Consider the following 21,583-nt stretch of genomic DNA (forward strand, 5'->3'; position numbering starts at 1 on the left):
CTCTCCTCAGGCACCCCTGCCCTCATTCTTGGTGATTTCAACATCCCTCTTGACAATCTCACTGCCTCCTCTGCAAAACAACTTCTGCAACTCACTTCCTCTTTTGGTTTGTCACAATGGACTGACTCTCCCACTCCCAAAGATGGTCACTACCTTGACCTGATCTTTAGCAATTGATGCACTATTTTCAAACATCACAAACTTGCAGCATCTCATCCCTCCCTACAACTCTCCTTCTACTCCTCACACCAAACTTCACAGAAGCATTATGTCATTAGATCAGCAACAGCTTGCTAATTCCCTCGATCTCTCTTCTCCTCCATCTCCTCCATCTCCTGCCCTGACCAATCTGCCACTATAATTCCACCCTTACATAGGTCCTTGACAATCTATCCCCTCTTACCAATGCACGGAAATTTCACACTCATCCTCAGCCCTGGCATACTCCTCTGACACGGTACCTACGCAGATGTTCCTGTACTGCTGAGCGGCACTGGAGAAAATCTCGGAGTTCAGCTGATTTCCTTCATTAAAAGTTCATTATGAATTCCTACTATTGTTCCCTTAATATCTATAAGCAACATTACTTCTCTACTCTTATCTCTAATCTTTCTTCAAACCCAAAACATCTGTTCTCCACTTTCAATATTCTTATCTGCCCACTCCCACCCTCTAATACAACTTCTCTGTCAGCTAAAGACTTTGCCAGCCACTTTAATAACAAAATCGACTATCAGAAACAAAATCAGCTCTCAACATACTTCCATTCTCTCACCCGCTCAAACGCTTGCAATCAACCACAACCCACATAGCCATAAATTTAGCTCTTTCTCCCCTGTTACTGAGGAAGAAGTATCGGCACTTATACTGAGCTCTCACCTCACTACCTGTCCTCTTGACCCTATCCCCTCAAAGCTGCTACCCATCCTCTCTTCTACCCTTACCCCTATACTCACACACATTTTCAACCTCTCCCTCAGCACCGGTATATTTCCCTCATCTCTAAAATATGCACTGGTCACACCTATCCTCAAAAAAACCTCTTGATCCAACCTCCCCATCCAACTACCGTCCTAATTCCCTACTCCCTCTTGCCTCAAAGCTTCTCGAAAAGCTAGTATATGCATGCCTATACCATTTTCTTTCATTAAACTCCCTCCTCGACCCAATGCAATCTGGATTTCGTCCCCATCACTCCACAGAGACCGCAATCGTTAAGGTTACCAACGACCTACTTACAGCAAAATCAAAAGGCCACTTCTCTCTGCTTATCCTCCTTGATATGTCTGCAGCCTTTGATTGTTGACCACCCTCTTTTGCTCCAAACCCTCCAATCCTTCATCATTTGTGACACAGCCCTCTCGTGGTTCTCTTCCTACCTTTCAAACCATAGCTTTATTATAGCCTTCTCTGGGGCCTCCTCTGCCCTGTCACCACTTTCTGTTGGAGTACCGCAAGGCTCTGTCCTCGGTCCCCTTCTCTTCTCAATCGACACGTCATCATTAGGTTCCCTAATAAAGTCCCACGGGTTCCAATATCATTTGTATGCAGATGACACACAAATCTACTTCTCTGCACCAGACCTATCTTCTTCCTTGCTAACCTGTGTCACTGTCTTTCTCACATCTCTTCCTGGATGTCCTCTCACTACCTCAAGAAATCTCCACCCCCAATCTCTCTATAACTGTCGACAACTCCATCATTACCCCTACCCCGCATGTCCAATGTCTTGGGGTCACACTTGACTCAGATCTTTCTTTCCCTCCTCACATTCAGTCCTTGGCTAAATCCTGCCACTTCCACCTTAAAAACATCTCTAAAATTAGACACTTCCTTACACAAGACACAACTAAGATTTTAATCCACTCTCTCATCCTTTCCCTGCCTCGATTACTGCAACTCTGTCCTCTCTGGTCTCCCTAACTGCCGCCTAGCTCCTTTACAATCCATAAGGAATGCCTCTGCCAGGCTCATCTTCCTTACACATCGCTCTTCATCTGCTGCGCCTCTCTGCCAATCCCTTCACTAGCTTCCTCTTGCCTCCAGGATTAAACACAAAATTCTCACTCTGACATACAAAAGCCCTCAACTGCACTGCTCACCCCTATATCTCAGACCTTGTCTCCAGATACTCTACCTTCGACCCCTTCGCTCTGCTCATGACCTCCTACTCTCCTCCTCTCTTCTTACCTCCTCCCACTCCCGCTTACAGGACTTCTCCAGACTGGCTCCCATTTTGTGGAACTCTCTGCCTTGCTCCACAAGACTCTCCCCTAGTTTTGAAAACTACAAGCGCTCTACTGTTTAGAGATGCAAACAATCTACACTAACCTTTCTTTATACCGTTTCCTCTCCTCCATTGCTATCCCCTTGAACCCCCTTAGCATGTAAGCCTAAGATGTAAGCCACCTTCTCAAGAGCTGACTACAACAGTATGACTCTTGGCAGGGCCCTCTACCTGTCTGATTCCTATGAATGTTTCCTTGTATTCCGCCTATGTTTATAGCGCTGTGGAATCTGTTGGTGCTCTACAAATAACCGAGAATAATAATAATAATAATAAAAATAATAATAATAATAATAGATACTATAGATAGATACTATATATATATACTATATATATATATATATACATATATATATATATATATGTATAATATAGATGGATACTATAGACAGACAGAGATAGATACTATAGATACAATAGATAGATAGATAGATAGATAGATAGATAGATAGATAGAAAAAATTAATGTAAATTACATTATTTACTAGTAAGACATCTGAGAAAAACAACATGTTTATTTTGTGTACACCAGTTGGTTCTCTGTATTCAAGCTGAAATGACATTACATTAGAGCACATGTTTCTAGATGTCAGTCTATTAACTTATTTTGCATCTGTTTTGCTCATGTGCTTCTGCCTTTGTTTTAAAATGTCAGCTGATTCTAATTCATGCTACATCAAGATGTTGCTGCAGGTTTCTAAATATTAAAGGGACACTGAACCCAAAATTTTTCTTTTGTGATTCAGATAGAGCATGCAATTTTAAGCATCTTTCTAATTTACTCCTATTATCAAATGTTCTTCATTCTCTTGGTATCTTTATTTGAAATGCAATAATGTAAGTTTAGATACTGGACCATTTTTTGTGAACACACTAAGTTGTTCTTGCTGATTGGTGGATAAATTCACCCACCAATAAAAAAGTGCTTTCCATGGTTCTGAACCAAAAAAATAGCTTAGATGCCTTCTTTTTCAAATAAAGAAAGCAAGAGAACAAAGAAAAATTGATAATAGGAGTAAAATTGGAAAGTTGCTTAAAATTGCATGTTCTATCTGAATCACAAAAGAAAAAAAATGGGTTCAGTGTCCCTTTAATTTTATTATAACCTGCCAAGAATGTTTTAGAGTAAGTTCACCTAAACATCACAAGTAGATGCAGAACATTTTACTTGTGAATATTCAATTGCATTTTATTGCGATGGAATATTCACCAGAAATGCTTGTGCAATGTTAATTGCCGACAGCGTATGCCGTCAGCATTTAGCATGTTGAGCGGACATGATTCTACCCCATGGGCTCGATTTATCAAGCCCTTTGCCTCTCTGCAACTGCAGGTTCGCACAAGAGAACCTGTAGTCACAATTTATCAAGCAGAGGTCAGACCGCTGCTTCCTAGCCACTTCTCTACCTCTTAGGTGGAAATTTTTAATCTCCCTGGTCTCATCCGACCGGGGAGATTGACAGCTCCTGCCCGTGCGTGATTGGCAGGGGGCGGCATTGCATGCAAGCGCAAAATAGCGAGGAAAAAATGTATTGTCCATGAGAAATTCCTCATGAGTTTCCTGAGATCTGGACCCCTCAGGACAATATGCCACATATAAGAGTATGGTGTTTGTGTGAAAGGGAATAAGCAGTCAGAGTGCTGTAGTCCTGGGATTTAGCAGGATTCCTTGAGGTAGGGGAATCTAGAGGGAAGAGTGGTCAACATGTCATGGAGGGTCTGGAAAAGATCCAGCAAATACATTTTGACATTCTTCAGTGCCACTCTTTTGGACAGCATTTGTAGGCAAACCCTATAGATTACACCCTGAACTGGAGACCAGGAACATTTAGTGAAAATAACACAGGTATACTCAGCGAATATAGCCCATTCAAACTAGCATCTCTGTATGTCTATCAAACTAGAGTCAACGCTAAAACTAATATCCTGGTGTTTTATCGATGGTACTAAATAGCATTTCTTATCTTACTACTGTACAATAAAACAATAAAATAGTAGCATTAAATAAATCAGTGATAAGCAGTCTGATGGCTATTCAGTCAATAGGAGAAACATACAACCATAAAAAAGCACTACACTACACAGCAGATGAACTGTACAAACAAAAAATGTTTTTATCAGGAGACTCAAGTCCTGCTTAATTAGCAGTTGAATACTTGATTAGTTATTACAGGATCCAATCATATGGGTGCCTGTAACCAATCAGAGGAGTGCCTACTTTTCAAAAAGTGTATTATTATATTAACCTGGCTGCAGATCGCAGGTATCCCAGACCAGTTGCCCATACATAGCCAGGGGAGGTAGGAAGCTCACTGGTTATAATTTTAATTTGAGAAGCTTCTTCTACCTTCCCTGGTATCAACAAAAGAACATACTAAATCCTTGCCGATGATGAAAGTCTGTCAGTTACAATAACAATGTTATCAAATTACAAATTGGAGCATATGTGGCAATGGCATACAGAGAGAGGGGTGTATAGCCCAAAAAGGTATTTTATTTCTGGGGTGGGGGGAAGGATGTTAAAATAAATGGCAAGTTTCAGTGAATGCAAATAGCCACATATATTCTGGGGTGATGTGTTCATTTAACTAGATGTTTTGTTAAAATTTCAAAAAAAGATTGTCCACTTCAATTAACAAGTAATTAGTTATGAGCCATATGTATTAAACTAGAAGATAATTAGCATAACATGTTGACATTTTTTTGTGGGCTGCCTGTACAAAATCCTAAAAACAGACAGCCATGCACGTTAGAATGAGTGAGAGGAAGGAAATACGTTGGAGAAACAAGAGCTCTTGAATGATTAGTGTTGTGACAATGTTCAAAATAGGACTGGAAGGGAAATGGAGGAGAAATAACTTTTCACATTGTTTATTAAGAGAATATTTTCTCTGCTATTTTGAACTTCCTGTGTGAATTTGTCACAAGTATGTAGTGAGAGGCTGGATGCTAGTGAGCACTTGAGGTGACAAAAGTGGGCCAAGCCTTTCACATTTCCACTGCACCAAAAGCATGATATGGATGGAGCATTTTATGTAATAATGTTCTGCAGCTCTTTTGCATTTTATAATGCACTCAGTATTGTTTTGGTGCTTTATTTTTCATTTTTAAATTTGGATCCAGGAAAATGTATCATTAGAGAATGTAGGTGTCACATTTGATGTGAGGTCAGGTGAGGTAGTCGGAGGTAGTTTCTAGTTGAGAGTTGTGATTACCAAATGATGTTAGGGGTTCTTGTTTCCTTTTTGGCATAGTGATAACACACTGGTAGTGACAACATTTATTTAACAAAAACTATGACAAGGTAGCACTGATTTGCACAGAAGCAAAAGTATGCACACAGTTCTGCAGCAGGATGCTTGGGGGACTAGGCTGTAGAAAAATGCTCTGAAGACAGTGCCTCAAGAGCACAGGGCTGTTACAGGTGCCCAAGGAGCACAGGGCTGTTACAGGTGCCCAAGGAGCACAGGGCTGTTACAGGTGCCCAAGGAGCACAGGGCTGTTACAGGTGCCCGAGGAGCACAGGGCTGTGACAGGTGCCCGAGGAGCACAGGGCTGTGACAGGTGCCCAAGGAGCACAGGGCTGTGACAGGTGCCCAAGGAGCACATGGCTGTGACAGGTGCCCGAGGAGCACAGGGCTGCTACAGGTGCCCGAGGAGCACAGGGCTGTGACAGGTTCTCGAGGAGCACAGGGCTGTGACAGGTGCAGAGAAGCACAGGGCTGTGACAGGTAACCGGGGGGCACACGGCTGTGACAGGTGCTGAGAAGAGGGACAGGGAGAGGAGAGTTATAGGGAGCTGGATACTGGCACTGGCCTTAGAACAAAGCATATGGACTGGAGTTGAATATTCGGTGTCAATCTGGAACTAGAATAGCACCCTTCAAGTCTGTGAACCCCGGCTGGGCTGGACAATAAGACCCAGGCTAAGTTGGAGGATAGCCCACACCGTGTTTAGATTCAAGGCCCGGGTACAACGAAATAGACTGTTGCATATGTTTGTTTGCAGTGGAGTTTGCACATTTGAAGAGCATTTCTCATCTTTTCACATTTCACATAGTCAGTAACCAGGCAGAAGTAATATCCAAAAACAGAATTCATGAAAATAATCAGGAAGCTTCCAACAAGCAGGCAGAGACACAAATAGAGGTCACCTCAATGTCAGAGCATGTTTAGCCAAGCAGGTTTAAATAGCCTGAGATGATTGCAGAAACAGCTGGCAGGTCAGTACAGTCAGAGAGTCAGCAAAAGTCAGCAGCAAATCTCAGGGAATCAGGTAGAGTAAAAGGCTCAGAGGGAAAACATAAGACTGGGAACTGTGCCAGAGACAGCAAAGAGGTAGTAAAAACCCCAAATAAGAGTATTACACAACATGACTTTTAGTTTTCCGGGATCTCAGGGGAGGGGCATTACAGTAGGCAGGGGAGGAGCATTTCTTAGTTTTTGCAAAATGGTGACATCCTCAAACAAACAAGTATCGGACATTATCCTGCCATTAGAGATTAATCTAGAAAAAACAAACATAATATATTTTGTCTCCAAAAGTATAACAATAAATAGGGAAAATGTATACGTTATTTATAGGGAGAAACTCAGGTTATTAAAATGAATAAAACTGCACACAAACAACCAAACATTTCTGTCCTTAAAGGGACATTATACACCCAAAAATATAAGGGCTATTTAAATGAAACATTCAAAGAAGATAAAGTTTGTCATTGACATGTATTATTAATTTTGCTGCTAAAAGTCCTAAAAATTATGACAAAGTTTGAAGTGATGTCACTACATAATAATACGTCCGTAACATGACTAGGCTACAGAACAAGCATTTGTCCCACACTCCCTAGCTAGTGCAAGCCCTGCAGGGAGATCTGTGAGCGCTATGTGCGATTCATAGGGATAATAAAAGGTTTGTGCTTGCAGCCCCGGCTCCAGTGAATAAAAGCTTATATTTAATATGTGTGGGTCTAACGGCGAGCGGCCGGGCACAGTGTGGTACCATCTGACTGTGCACCAACCGGGAAAGTGCGGGGGGGGGGGGGGTTCTACACCTCAGTTGCATTGAGTACGATATATAAATATTTCTGGGATCTCAATAAATGGAAAAAAGGAGAACAATGTTTCCATGCAATAGATTATAAAGAACGATTTACTCACAGGCAAGTGGAATTTTACTTGAGAACTTACAAATAAGAATTGTAACAAGTACTTGCTGCAACTGGGTGTAGAAAAAAAAAAAAAGGCCTTTCCGGGTAAGTGCACAGTCAGATGGTAACAGAGTGCCAGCGATAGAATTGATTGTGGATTTGGGGCAGGATGGATGTTTTCTGCCGGGCTCTATGAGAAAGTTCTGTGGCTGTGCATCCCATTTAAATAATCAGTGGGGTTGCGCTATAGGGAGAAATATAGATCTAGTCTACCGCATATACAAGAGTTCCGATCTGCTAGAGAGTCTCTATTTCTCAGAAAACTCTACCCGCTCGCTACAGCATAAGGGTTATACAGTTTAAACAGATGTCAGCACAACCGGGGTAGGATCCCTAGGTCAGCACACCTAGGAATGTACAAGCCCTGCAGGGACCGCTGTGAGCGTTATGCTGGGATTTGTATTACACAAATAATATAGACCTATACCACACTGTGCCCAGCCGCTCGCCATTAGACACACAGCTAGTACAAGCCCTGCAAGCACAAACCTTTTCTTATCCCTTTGAATCACACATAGCGCTCACAGCTGTCCCTGCAGGGCTTGTACTAGCTAGGGAGTGTGGGACAAATGCTGGCTCTGTAGCATAGTCATATTACGGACGTATTCTTATGAAGTGACTTAATTTCAAACTTTATCATAATTTTTAGGACCTTTAGCAGCAAAAATAATAATACACGTCAATGACAAACTTCTTTGTGTGCTTCATTTAAATAGCCCATATTTTTTTGGGTGTATAATGTCCCTTTAAACAAAGAGGTGTAGAGATAGGAGTAAACTAGTTCTCTAAACAGTATAGAAATCAAGGCATGAACACACATTTGAGATACATATCTCACTTTACTGAATAAATGTTATAATAATAAAATGAATTTGCAGACATACCTTGTCTGATTGTTGTAAAATCAATGTAACGATACTCATATGACACATCGATCTTGGTTTCCACATATGGTCTCTTCAAGGTAGAATAAATGTTGCCTGGTCTTTTTTCATCCAGCTTCTCCAGCTTATTCAGCCCACAGCCCATTGTAAAAAGCACTAAAGATAAGAAATACAATTCTGGTAAATGATTGGTTGTCAAACATGGGAACATTTGTTTGTTTTTTAACAAAAGAAAAAAAAAAAAAGGTGTTATGCGAGAACAAAGCAATTTCCTACCACATAGACTTTTGTAGCAGTTACCACCAGGTAGTAAAGTTTACAACAGCAATAAAATCTAGTCCTTATTTACTTTAGTTGCCAATCAAACCTCTCTTATATAGAGAAATTATCTAAAATGTTATCATTTCCGCTCAACCTTGCAAAATGCAGACAGCATATGCTGTCGGCATTTAACATTGCACAAGCATTTCTGGTGAAATGCTTGTGCAATGCCCCCCCTGCGCACTGGTCAATCATTCAGATCGGATTGGGATGATTTCAGTTTGCCACCTAAAAGGCATTTTAGGCAGACCTGAATCGATGGGGCTCCGAAGCAATATCTGCTGTTTAATAAATGGACCCCATAATATCACCCGTCTTCCCATGCATCCATGGCTGCAGCTTTTTTTTCTTAGACTCAGGATTAAGCAGTTGGGGTTTTATGTTCATTTTATTTTTTTTAGCTAAAGTTATACTCTCACTGCAGAATAATCTGAATACAAATTACATGTCAAGCAATCACTGTGTCAAATGTTATAGAGTAAGATTTTAGGATGCCACAGGATGGTCCTCAGCATATGTGGGGAAGTGGTAAAACTACAATCAGAATTAAATTGAAAAAAAAAAGTCAGCAAATGTAAGTAATAATTTTTTCTCTCTACATTAAACATTTTTAATTTCATTTTTAAGCTTGTTTATCTTCTATTCTTTTATATTACCCAATGTAGGCCAAAGCTATTGCAAACTGTTTAAAGGGACATTAAAGTAAACATGTATTTTTCATTATTCAGATTGAGCATGCAATTTTAAAAAACACACCAGTTTACTTCTATTATCTAATTTGGATTGTTTTCTTGGTATCCTTTGTTGAAAAGAATACCTAGGTAGGCTCAGGAGCAGCAAAGCACTACTGGGAGCTAGCTGCTGATTGGTGGCTGTGAGTGAACAGACTAGATAGCAGGGAGTCAGATTTGCTCATGCCCAGAACTGACAAAAGAAAAACTTAGGTTGTGAAAATTCCTCTGCTCTTAAAACACTTGGGGCAGGGACTACACTGAGAATTCCTTTGCATGAAAATAAGTTATTTGCACAATCTATTTCTTTGTATATTCACATTGATTTAACATATTTGTTTTTGCCAAAGAAGCAATGTTTAATATCCCTTTAAGGATAGTTTATACTGCTTTGTCAGGATTTACAACTGGTTCAAAATAGTTCTGTTAAAAAAAAAAATGGCTGCATTTATTAGGACTAAACATTTGCTGCACATTTGATATTTTTTACGTTCATTTTTCCCCCATAATCAGATATAAGGTTTGAATAATGAATTTTATATTTGAAGTATATTATGTTCATCATTCAAACATAACTTTTAACTGTTACATTCAAATATATCAATATTATATTTAGTATTCAAATTTTAAAATCAGATATTCAAATGTTAAAGGGACATGAAACACAATTTTTTTTCTTTCCAGATTCAGATATAACGTGATTTTAAAAAAACTTTTTAATTTAATTCTATTATAATTATATATATATTTTTTTCTTTGTTTTCTTAGTATCTTTTGATGAATAGCAGGGACAAAAGCTTAGGAACCAGACCATTTCTGGAGCACTATATGGCAGCAGTTTTGTAAGAATGTTATACATTTGCAAGAGCACTAGAGGGCAGCACCATTTCCTACCATGTAGTGCTCCAGATGCCTACCTAGGTATCTCTTCAACAAAGAATATCATGGGGACAAAGCAAATTTGATAATAGAAGTAAATTAGAAACTTTTTTAAAATGGTTTGCTGTGTCTGAATTTTTGGGTTTCACATCCCTTTAACACTCATTTTATAGAACCGCAACAATGCAAAACATTTATCAAGAGGAATATCCGTTCTACCATTTCAATATCAAAAAATGATATCTGCCCTCTGATACTGCTATTTAAAAATGACAGTGACCCCTTTGCATCGCCGCACTCTCAGCGAACCACCCTCAAGTGTGTTCAGAGGGGATAGACGGGTTACATTGTTACTGATTTTTATATTAACCTAATTAATCTCCACTAAACTAATGAATTGATTTTATTTCAAGATTAAACAGATGCCCTAGATCCTGGTTTCTCAACAGCCGGGCCATGGCCCAGTACCGGGCCGTGATAGCCCTGCTGGTGGGCCCCGACCTGTCATGCCCTCACTGCACACTCTTACCCCACTGCACACCAGGGGCAGACTGAGACCAATCAAGGTCCCAGAAAGACTGTCTCACACTGACCAAAATGTATTACATTTTATGCAAATGAACATGGTAGCCTCCCTGACCTGCCCCAAACAGGTCCCTCAACCTCCAGAGCCAGGCCCCCCAACATTAAGGTCCAGAGAAAGGGCATCCAACCTCCAGGGCCAGACCCCACACTCCATGGCCCTCACAGCGACATACCCCAGCCAGGGCCCCCACTAAACCCACACTTACTTGCTTAGTTACTGATAGGAATGCACCAGGATCTGTGGAGATGCCATTTGTGGGCCCCCTTACTTGCTGGTAGTTCGGCCCAGGTCCTATTTGCTTGGCTGATCAGCCCGTCCCTGCTGCTCACTTTATATATATATATATATATATATATATATACACACATATATATATATACAACTACCGGGCCCTGGACATGTCTAGCTAAAATTTACCGGGCCTTGAGCTCCCTTTGGTTGAGAACCACTGCCCTAGATTCAACAAAAAGCTTGAAGTGTTTCTCATTTTAAATGACGAAGAAAGATTCTGAATGCTGAAAAAAGTTAAATAGTATTTTAAACATATCAAAGCTTGAGCTAATTAATGAAAATATTTCTCTAATAGACCCTTAAATTTTCTTAAGTGTCAACAACTCAATTATAACTTGGTAAACGTAACTGTATTAAGATGTGCACGTGTAGACTTCAAATAACTCAGAATCCAGCAATGTCTTTATTACACTTGCCTTGGAACCCAATTTGACTCCAAAATCTTCTGCAAACCTCATATCTAGCAACTTACCCAGCTTTGTCAACTCATTTCTCATCAATAATACTGCAAAAGTCCTCAACTAGACATGTGCGTTTCGATTCGTTCCGAATCCAAATTCGGATGAATTTGTTAAATTCAGAGATTCGGAACGATTCGAATTTCCGAATTACGGTAGTACCGAATCTACCAAATAAATCCGAATTAGTTCGGATTTATTCGGTAGATTCGGATGGCCATGGATTACACTAGTATTGTACAGTATATTAGGTTATATCACTCTGCTATGGGTTACACCTAATATATAGTACATAATAATAGTCTAATATACAGCACATCCCTCCTAACACATACCGAAATTCCGAATTGAACCGAACCGAACCCAGCCGAATTTATTTGAATCCGAATGAATCTGAAACTAATTCATTCAAATTTTTCCGAATTCGAAACGATCCGAACTGAAATTCGAAAAAATCCAAATCGATCCGAACCGAAACTAATTTTTCGACCATGCACAAAGTCTATCCTCAAACCCCCCTTTATAAATCTCTGCACTGCCATTTGACTCTACACTAGATATACTTTTAAATGGATAATAAAGTCAAAACTAAACTTTCACGATTATACAAAACACACATCAAACTTTACTATCGACTTCTATTTTCACATGTTCTTTATTCTCTTTGTATCCTTTGTTGAAGAGTAAACCTAGGTAGGCTCAGAAGCAAAAATGGACTACTGGAATCCAGCTGAATGTGAGCCAATTACAAGAGGCCTATATGTGCAGTCACCAATCAGCAGCTAGCTCCTTTCATTGCTGCTCCTAGGTTTACTCTTTGCTTACCTAGGTTTACTCTTTAACAAAGGATACCAAGAGAATGAAGCAAATGCAATAATAGAAGTAAATTGGAAGTTTGTTTATAAATGTCCTGCTCTAGCTGAATCAGGATTTAATTTTGACTTTGCTGTTGCACTCACATTTTCAAGACCCACAACAGACCACTAACTGTTTGCTACAGTAAAGGAAAGTGTTTAAACAAAAAATACACAGATAAACCCTCAGTGGGTAACAGCATCTCCTACACAGTTTGTTCGATATTCTCTTAATCTCAGATGAAACATGTTCTGTAAATCATATGGTTCATTCTTTATCCTCCTGCCCCTCAAGATGACCTCTAATGGATCCACACTGGACATCAGCAGCCGCCACAGGTTACCAATGAACAAGCTGTTATACCATAATGTTAGTGAGAAAGAAAAACAAGCTAGAATGTATATTGACCACACTTCTAAAAATGCATAGATACTGGATGCCACAATTTCAATCTTCATAACAGCAACAACAAACATACAGAATACAAATAAACCCACAATAAATTATATACAAAGTGACATGGGGGCCCATTTATCAAGCTCCGGATGGAGCTGAGGGCCTGTGTTTCTAGCGAGCCTGCAGGGCTCGCCAGAAACACTAGGGGGCCTATTTATCCAGCTCCGGATGGAGCTTGAGGGCCCGTGTTTCAGGCTCGCCAGAAACAGCGGTTATGAGTACGATCGGGTTGATTGACACCCCCTGCTAGCGGCCGATTGGCCGCGAATCTTCAGGGAGCGGCGTTGCACCAGCAGTTCACAAGAGCTGCTGGTACAATGCTGAATACGGAGAGCGTATTGCTCTCTGCATTTAGTGAGGTCTGGCGGACCTGATCCGCACTGTCGGATCAGGTCCGCCAGACCTTTGATAAATATCCCTCCAGTTATGAAGCAGCGGTCTAAAGACCGCTGCTCCATAACCTGTCCGCCTGCTCTGAGGAGGCGTAAAGACATCGTGGCAATTCAACCCGAACGAGTACGATCGGGTTGATTGACACCCGATCTATTTAACAAACAGTCCTTTGTTAAATAGGTCCCATGGTGGCTTGTTAGGATACTCATTATACACAATATTTAACAAACAATAAAAATCTGAAATCAATTCTGTAAATTTAGATTTATAATGTTACAAGGGATACATATTTTGTCATTAAAACATATTACTAAAGTACAATAAGATGCAATAGTTGATCGTTACTCTGAACCTCTCTTTAAAGGGATATGAAACCCAAATTTTTCTTTCATGTTTCAGATAGATCCTGCAATTTTAAGCAACTTTCTAATTTACTCCTATAATCAATTTTTCTTCCTTCTCTTGCTATCTGTATTTGGAAAACAGGAATGTAAGCTTAGGAGCCGACCCATTTTTGGTTCAGCACCTGGGTAGCGCTTGCTGATTGGTTAAAATTATAATTCCATAATTTTGCTCAGAGCATCTGGAGACTTTTTTTTGTAATCCAAAATCCAGTGGCAGTTACCACTTCACATAGTGTGTCAAATGAACCGCTACTGCTCCAAGGTTCACATCTGCTTATTTATCAGGGAAGGTGTCTAACCACTGCATTTACCTTAGGGAGGTCAGATGCAAAGTAATACTGCACTTGTCACTACTAGGCTTGTTGTTTACTGCATATAACCTTGAGCGTTAAAACATCCAACACAATTTGCAGAGATTTTTAGAGCTTGTGAAGGAAGGGGAGACCTTCTCCTGTGCTGATCAATGAATGGGAGATAGAAAAGTTGAGGTTTTTCTTCTTCTTTATGCTTCAATCTCAAAAGTAATTTTATTGAAGCTTAAAGGGACATTTCACCCCAAAAAATTCTCCCCTTTAAATTATTCCCAATGATCCTTTTAACCTGCTAGAGTGTATTAAATTGGTTACAAGTAGCTCATTTACTCCTATTTCAGCATTTGAAATAGCTGATTTAGCCTGTGGTATCGCCACCTACACTGAACAAATTAATACTGGAGTATAGGCTATTGAATAGCCTAAGTATACACAGCCAGCAGAAGAGATTACACTCTCACTGGGATGCAGGATAGTTAAAGGGACAGTCAACCATAGAATTGTTATTGTTTTAAAAGATAGATAATCCCTTTATTACCCATTCCCCAGTTTTGCATAACCAACACAGTTATATTAATATACTTTTTACCTCTGTGATTACCTTGTATCTAGGAACTTTCTTCCAACCCCCTGATCACATGACTGTGACTGTTTATTATCTATTGTCTTAAATTTAGCATTGTTTTGTGCTAGATCTTAAATAACCCCCTGTGCCTGTACACAGTGTTATCTATATGGCCCACGTGTACTTTCTGTCTCTTTGTGTTGAAAAGAGATTTAAAAAGCCTGTGATAAGAGGCAGCCCTCAAAGGCTTAGAAATTAGCATATGAGCCTACCTATGTTTAGTTTAAACTAAGAAAACCAAGAGAAAAAAGCAAATTTATAATTTATACTTGACTGTCCCTTTAAGTAATAAAATTATCATTTTCCATTGTTCTCTCTATGTATTGAGCTTTGGTGTTCCAGCCAAATAAAAGATAAGGAAGCAAGTCTGTTTACACAAACTTAGAACATAATGAGATCTGATATCACCTTTAAGTTCAACCCATTGTAATAGGCTGTGGTTTCAAAGCACAAAATCAGCTACTTCATATACACAAATAAGCATGAAAATGGAATTTCTCAAATATTTTATACTCTGCAGTTGGTATAACAAGTCATTTAAAATACATTAATGAAAAAACAATTTTACAGTGTACTGTCCCTTTAAAGGGATAGTATAGTCAAAATTTAACTTTCATGATTCCGATAGGGCGTTATTTTAAGACACTTTTAAATTCACTTCTATTTTCAAATGTGCTTTGTTCTCTTGTTATCTCTTGTTGAAAAAGAATACGCACATATCCTATACTAGGGGGAGCTAGCTGCTGATTGGTGCTGCACACATTTGTCTCTTGTGTTTAGGTAACTAGATGTGTTCAGCTAGCTGCCAATAGTGCAATGCTGTTTCTTCAGCAAAGGATAAGAGAATGGAGCAAATATGATAATAGAAGTAAATTGGAAACTTGTTTATAATTGTATGTTCTATCCAAATTATTAATGAAAATGTTGGGGGTTTTCTGTACCTTTAAGTGCATTAACAATAGTAAATTATAAATGTATCTAACAAAGTCATAAGAAAGTATCACAACATATTTGAGAATACTATAAACATTCCATGCTTATTTTACATGATTGTAAACCCTGTAATAACCATCCCTATACAGGTAGCCCTCAGTTTACGCCAGGGTTAGGTTCCAGAAGGAATGGTTGTAAATTGAAACCCAGTTTAAAATGTAAGTCAGTGGGAAGTGAGGGAGTTAGGTTCCAGGCCCCTCTCAAAATTGTCATAAGTAACACTAATACATTATTTTTAAAGCTTTGAAATGAAGACTTTACATGCTAAACAGCATTATAAACCTAATAAAATAATCACACAACACAGAATATATAATTAAACTAAGTTAAACAAAAACATTTGCTAAACAGCATTATAAACCTAATAAAATAATCACACAACACAGACTTTACTTTCATTTTTCTGCAAACAGTTCTTTCTATGCATTCCAATCTGGACTGATTTATAGACAGGAAGATCTTGTTCCTTTGAAATCTGCTCGATAGCTCAGGTCTGGTTAAACTGATTAATTTCCGCTTGCTTGGCTAGCATATCTTTGCTGCAACACAAGCGGACAGCTCCACCTACTGGCTATTTTAATCAATGCACTGCTTCTCAATGCTTTTCAATACCAGTCACATGACTGAAAAAAAGGTTGTTATTCTGAAATGGCGGAAATTGAACCGTTGTAAACCGAGGGCCACCTGTACTAAACTATACAAATATGAAATCAAGATTTACTCGAACAACATGGAAAACCTCTCCCACACAGATTAACAGTTTGCCCTCAAGAGAATATAAGGACAGGATATATAGGCATTACCTAAAAAGGAATTGACACTCAAACATTACAGAATTTGCTTTGTCTAAGAGTATAATTTTAAAGGACACAGAAGATAATAAAGTGTACAATTTTAAAAAATGACTTCTAATATATTTACCTATTTTTTTATAGCATCCTGTGTAAAAACTTAGCTATTTCCATTAGGTTGGCTTACAACTTGAGAACTGTATGTAAAATCCAAACATTGCTGCAAACAAGCCTGCATTGGCTCCTCCAAATTTAATAAATAGTGGTAAAAATGGCCATTTAAAAACAAGTGCAGCAAACATGCAATTTGTTTATTTAGAAAATGTCTAAAAATGCTGAAAATTCAGATGGTTTATTATTTTATTTCAATACTACATAAAAGTCTTGAAATTGCAAGGGCTTTTATAACCCTTTAAACATATTCAAATATAAGACACTTTTAATTAAATATAAAACCCTGTATTTGATTTATAAATTATTTGATATTTGATTGAAATATCACATTTTTTCTTAGAATTTTTTTTTTACATTTTATGACATTTTCATTCACTAATATGTTTATTAGAAGATCAGATTAAAAGGTTTTTTTATTATATATTTTTAAAGATAAAACACAAATTAAAACAGCATGCTAAATACTAATGAGAAGGTTTTCCTTTCCTGAGCCACCTCTCACCCTGGATCGGCAAGATAAAATGCTTTAAAAGTATCATAGATTTCACGGGGAGTTCAACAATTCAATGGCAAGTTACTTCATTATGAAGTGAAAGTTTTATTGAGCTGAAAATATCACTTAGGTCCATTCCAAAGGAAACCACTGTGTGTGAAATCCGTGCAAAAACCTATTCTAATGCATAACTTGCTATCAAGATCGGCAGAATAATCTGTCGACCATGGTGTGGTCATACAAGCTGTGAAAAACCTTAGTGAACTTATTGTTGCTTTTCATAGCCCGAGGTTACCAATTAGCTAGCGTTTTATTAGTGAGATGCCTTCAACATGAGCAGAAATCTGATATAAAGTTTTTTTTAAAACAAGTCATATCAGCTTTTGTTTCTGAGTAATATATGCTATTATTTATTATCATCATTATTTGTACATGATTTACAGGGATAGGCACAGACAAAGGCTGTGGCGGACATTTTCCAAAGTACAGACCTTAGTGAAGGACACCAAGGTACATTTCAAATTAGAAACATAAAAAACACTAACTTTACCGAGAGGGTAGTGGATGCATGGTGGAATGGCCATCCAGCAGATGTGGTAGAGACATCTATCTGCTGACACATTCTATGTTTCTAGAAGTCAGGAGAGCTGCATTACAGACACCAATTAACTAGTCAGGGCAGTTTATTTATAATTCCTCCCTCACTGGATATCCCCCCCACTGCAGCATAGCAATGTTCCATACAGCATGTGCAGCACTTTTCATGTACTCCCATCAGCATGCAGAAATAAAATATGTATCAGAGAGCCTGTTATAACCCCTCACTCTCCCCTTAGTGGTCTCAGCATGCAGTGGCTGATAACATATTTACTGGGGGTCCCAGTGCAAACAGATCAGCAGGCTCTTTAAATTGGATGCTCTGACTCCAATCCTTCTCAGACAGTATCATGTGTCCCAGCAGCAGGAGCCTTCCAGGAGGCTCCTCCTGCTGGGACACAGGATTGGGGGGGAGTTGGGGACCCCTTGTTTAAATAGAATCCTGGAGGCTCCTGCTGATGGGACACAGGATACTGTCTGAGAATGATTGGAGACAGAGCCACCAGTTTAAAGAGGCTGCTGGGGGGCTCTGCAACTCCTGACCAAACCCACCCACCTTGATGTTAATCGAATGATCATCATGGTTGGTTACTTACTTGGTTAGGAACGGTTTTTCAGAGTAGACAGCGGTCTTCTACACACAGACACAAGCACCAATGCTGGCGCACAGATCAAGGAATGAGGGCGGGTCATGACTCATGGGTAGTTGACACAGGCTGCACTGCAGGCAGCTTGCTTCTTCCCTCTCTTTCACTCACTTTTTCGCTACTGAGTGGCATCACGCGGGCAAGGCCCCAATCCTGCGAAAATGTGGCGCTGCGTTCGTCATGGAGAAGTGTCAGGACCAGCATTCATCTGTCCTACCCCTCCCTCCCCACCGCAAACTGTGTGACGGACACTTCAAGGACCAGTCACGGACATCAGTGTCCGTGTACGGACACCTTGCCTATCCCCAATGATTTATGCTATTTTATGCTAATTTAGCACAGCTGATTTTTTTTTTCTCAAAAAGAGACAGTAACCTATGCATCAATTTGTCTCACTTTGTGCATGAGCAGAGCTTATGGATGCAGAACATCTGACCCAATGAGATTCTCATTTATTGAGTGCAGTTCATAGTCACTTATGCATCAGACATGCAATGTTCTTAAAAAAGCCATCAAGGACTTCCACATTGCACATTTCATAAGGAAGGGGTGTAACTCAGAGATGGAATGTGGAAAGTTGGTGGTGTTATTAAATCAGTCTGTCACCATCTGCTTAAAGGGATATGAAACAGTACAAAAATGTTAAATCAAAGTAAACATAAAAAGAAACGGATTGTGTAAAAACAGATTTAAAAAAAAAAAAGAAAAAGATTTTGCACTTTAAGTTTGTCATTATAGCCACTGCCCTCAGGGAGACAAAGGAGCTGACATGTTAGCGCTGTGGAATATGTTGGCGCTCTAAAAATAACTGATAATAATAATAACTTAAGTTGCATTATGTCCTTTTCTGAGCATGGGAAGAACAGACTGTGTTTAGTGATTGCAAGAGAAACAGGCAAAGACAGCTCATATTACTCTAGAAGATTTATTACACCAAACTAGATCTGTCTTCCCTTAGAGACCACAGCCCTCTCGTAGAGCTGTGAGAGGAAGTAATGGATACTGCACAAATGAATTAAAAAGTATAACCCACTGCTTAGTGGTTTATTTGTTACAACAATGAAACAGACTGTTTTATATCCCATTAATGCAATGTCTATTTCAAACTCAGTTACATTCATTTATAACCCAGCATAGCAACATACTACACTTTATATTTGTATGTTTGTTTGTGTTTATTTTTTATAATATATTTATGACACTTTCTGCTGTTCTAGATTGGTTTGGATGACCCAGATATATGTCAGGGTATGGTTATACTCGTCTACTAACTTGGCTTCTTTCTGTAGTTTATCATTATTGGAAAATACTTTATTTGATATGTGAATGTATGTTGATGGTTTTTTTTTTAGCGTTTTTGAGGAACACCAAGTTTGAATAATATTAAATTTAAGACATAAATTTTGTTTTATTTTCACGTATGTATTGTTTATATTTACATACACCAGCATAAAATACATTACTATAGTCCAATAACCCTAATTGTAATTGCACCTCATATTGACAAACTATTGTCCAAACTGTACTTTATAGAAATAACTCCTGTCTAAATCTTGAGGTTAGGAAATGTACTCCACAATAAATGCTGATCCCGGCAATCCATTATGGGGATTTTGTGTATGCGTCTACGCCTCAGATCCATCTCCGTAAACTTTCAACTCTCTATTAAACTCATTATGAAGATTTGTCCTGCAATGTGACTACAAAACTCATCATTGTGATATAATAAAAGAACTAAACTGGCTCTCGCTTGACCTCTCTTGCCTTGTCTATAACCACTGAGAAACTTCCGATGCTACCTGAGCAGTATGCTTACCCCTGCTCCCCACTCCCCCAATAACTTAAGGCCATCTTCTTCCACTCTTCTCTCCATTCCCCATTATAACAAGGAAGCTGGTGGTCGGCGTTCTCAATCAGAGCTCCTCAACTGTGGAATAACCTCCCAGAAAGCACCAAATCATCCAGCAACTTGGTATCCTTGAAAAAGAAACGTCTCTCTATCTTTATAAACAAATCAATCTTGTAAAGACTGTAAATTATAAATAGACCTACCTTGTGTCTGTGTATAGCTATGTAAAAATGTAACTATTTGTACAATATGTAATGTATTGCAGGCATATACCAGGACATACTTGAAAACGAGAAAAATCTCAATGTATTTTTTCCTGGTTAAACATTTTATAAATAAATTAAAATCTACGTTTATAATGAGAACAGTGTGGAATTCAGAGCAGTGAACTTCTACATACTGCTGTGAAAAAATATTACGCCTTTCTTGACGATGCAGTCACAACAGTAGAAAAAGAAACATAGGAACATGGCGAAGCAAGGGTGTTGGCTGGACTGGACGATAGAGAGGGAAGCAAACCCTGCACAGAGGAACAGGAGAGGGAAACAGAGAATGGAAAGGATGAAAGGAAAAGAAAAACATAATTTATGTAAGAACTTACCTGATAAATTAATTTCTTTCATATTGGCAAGAGTCCATGAGCTAGTGACGTATGGGATATACAATCCTACCAGGAGGGGCAAAGTTTCCCAAACCTCAAAATGCCTATAAATGCACCACTCATTACACTCACAATTCAGTTTAACGAATACCCAAGTAGTGGGGTGAAAAAAAAGGAGTAAAAAGCATCAACAAAGGAATTTGGAAATAATTGTGCTTTATACAAAAAAATCCTAACCACCATAAAAAGGGTGGGTCTCATGGACTCTTGCCAATATAAAAGAAATGAATTTATCACGTAAGTTCTTACATAAATTATGTTTTCTTTCATGTAATTGGCAAGAGTCCATGAGCTAGTGACATATGGGATAGAAATATCCACACTCCACACAACTCCACACAAGCCATTTTCCGCTAAGAAAATTAAATCCACAACCAAAAAAATAAGTTTTTCTCATAAATAAAAGAAAAAAACTTAAAACATAAGCAGTGGAATCAAACTGAACAGCTGCCTGAAGAACTTTTGTACCAAAAACTTCTTCCGAAGAAGCAAATACATCAAAACAGTAGAATTTTGTAAATATATGCAAAGAAGACCAAGTTGCTGCTTTGCAAATCTAATCAACTGAAGCTTCATTCTTAAAAGCCCACGACGTGGAGACTGATCTAGTAGAATGAGCTGAAATTTTCTGAGACGGGGCCTGACCCAACTACAAATAAGACTGATGAATCACAAGCTTTAACCAAG

At 38.8% G+C, this 21,583-nt stretch overlaps 1 protein-coding gene across 1 annotated transcript in view; it reads right to left on the reverse strand.

The window, feature by feature from the left end:
• RFTN1 (raftlin, lipid raft linker 1) overlaps positions 1-21,583 on the reverse strand; it is an 885,191-nt gene that overhangs the window by 764,328 nt on the left and 99,280 nt on the right. The window contains exon 2 of the mRNA XM_053714209.1: positions 8,382-8,537. Coding sequence (XP_053570184.1) covers positions 8,382-8,526 — 145 coding nt within the window. The 5' untranslated portion in view covers positions 8,527-8,537. The remainder of the gene's footprint in view (positions 1-8,381; positions 8,538-21,583) is intronic.

Source organism: Bombina bombina, chromosome 5, assembly GCF_027579735.1.
Source record: "Bombina bombina isolate aBomBom1 chromosome 5, aBomBom1.pri, whole genome shotgun sequence".
In the NCBI taxonomy this organism is placed as follows: domain Eukaryota; kingdom Metazoa; phylum Chordata; class Amphibia; order Anura; family Bombinatoridae; genus Bombina; species Bombina bombina.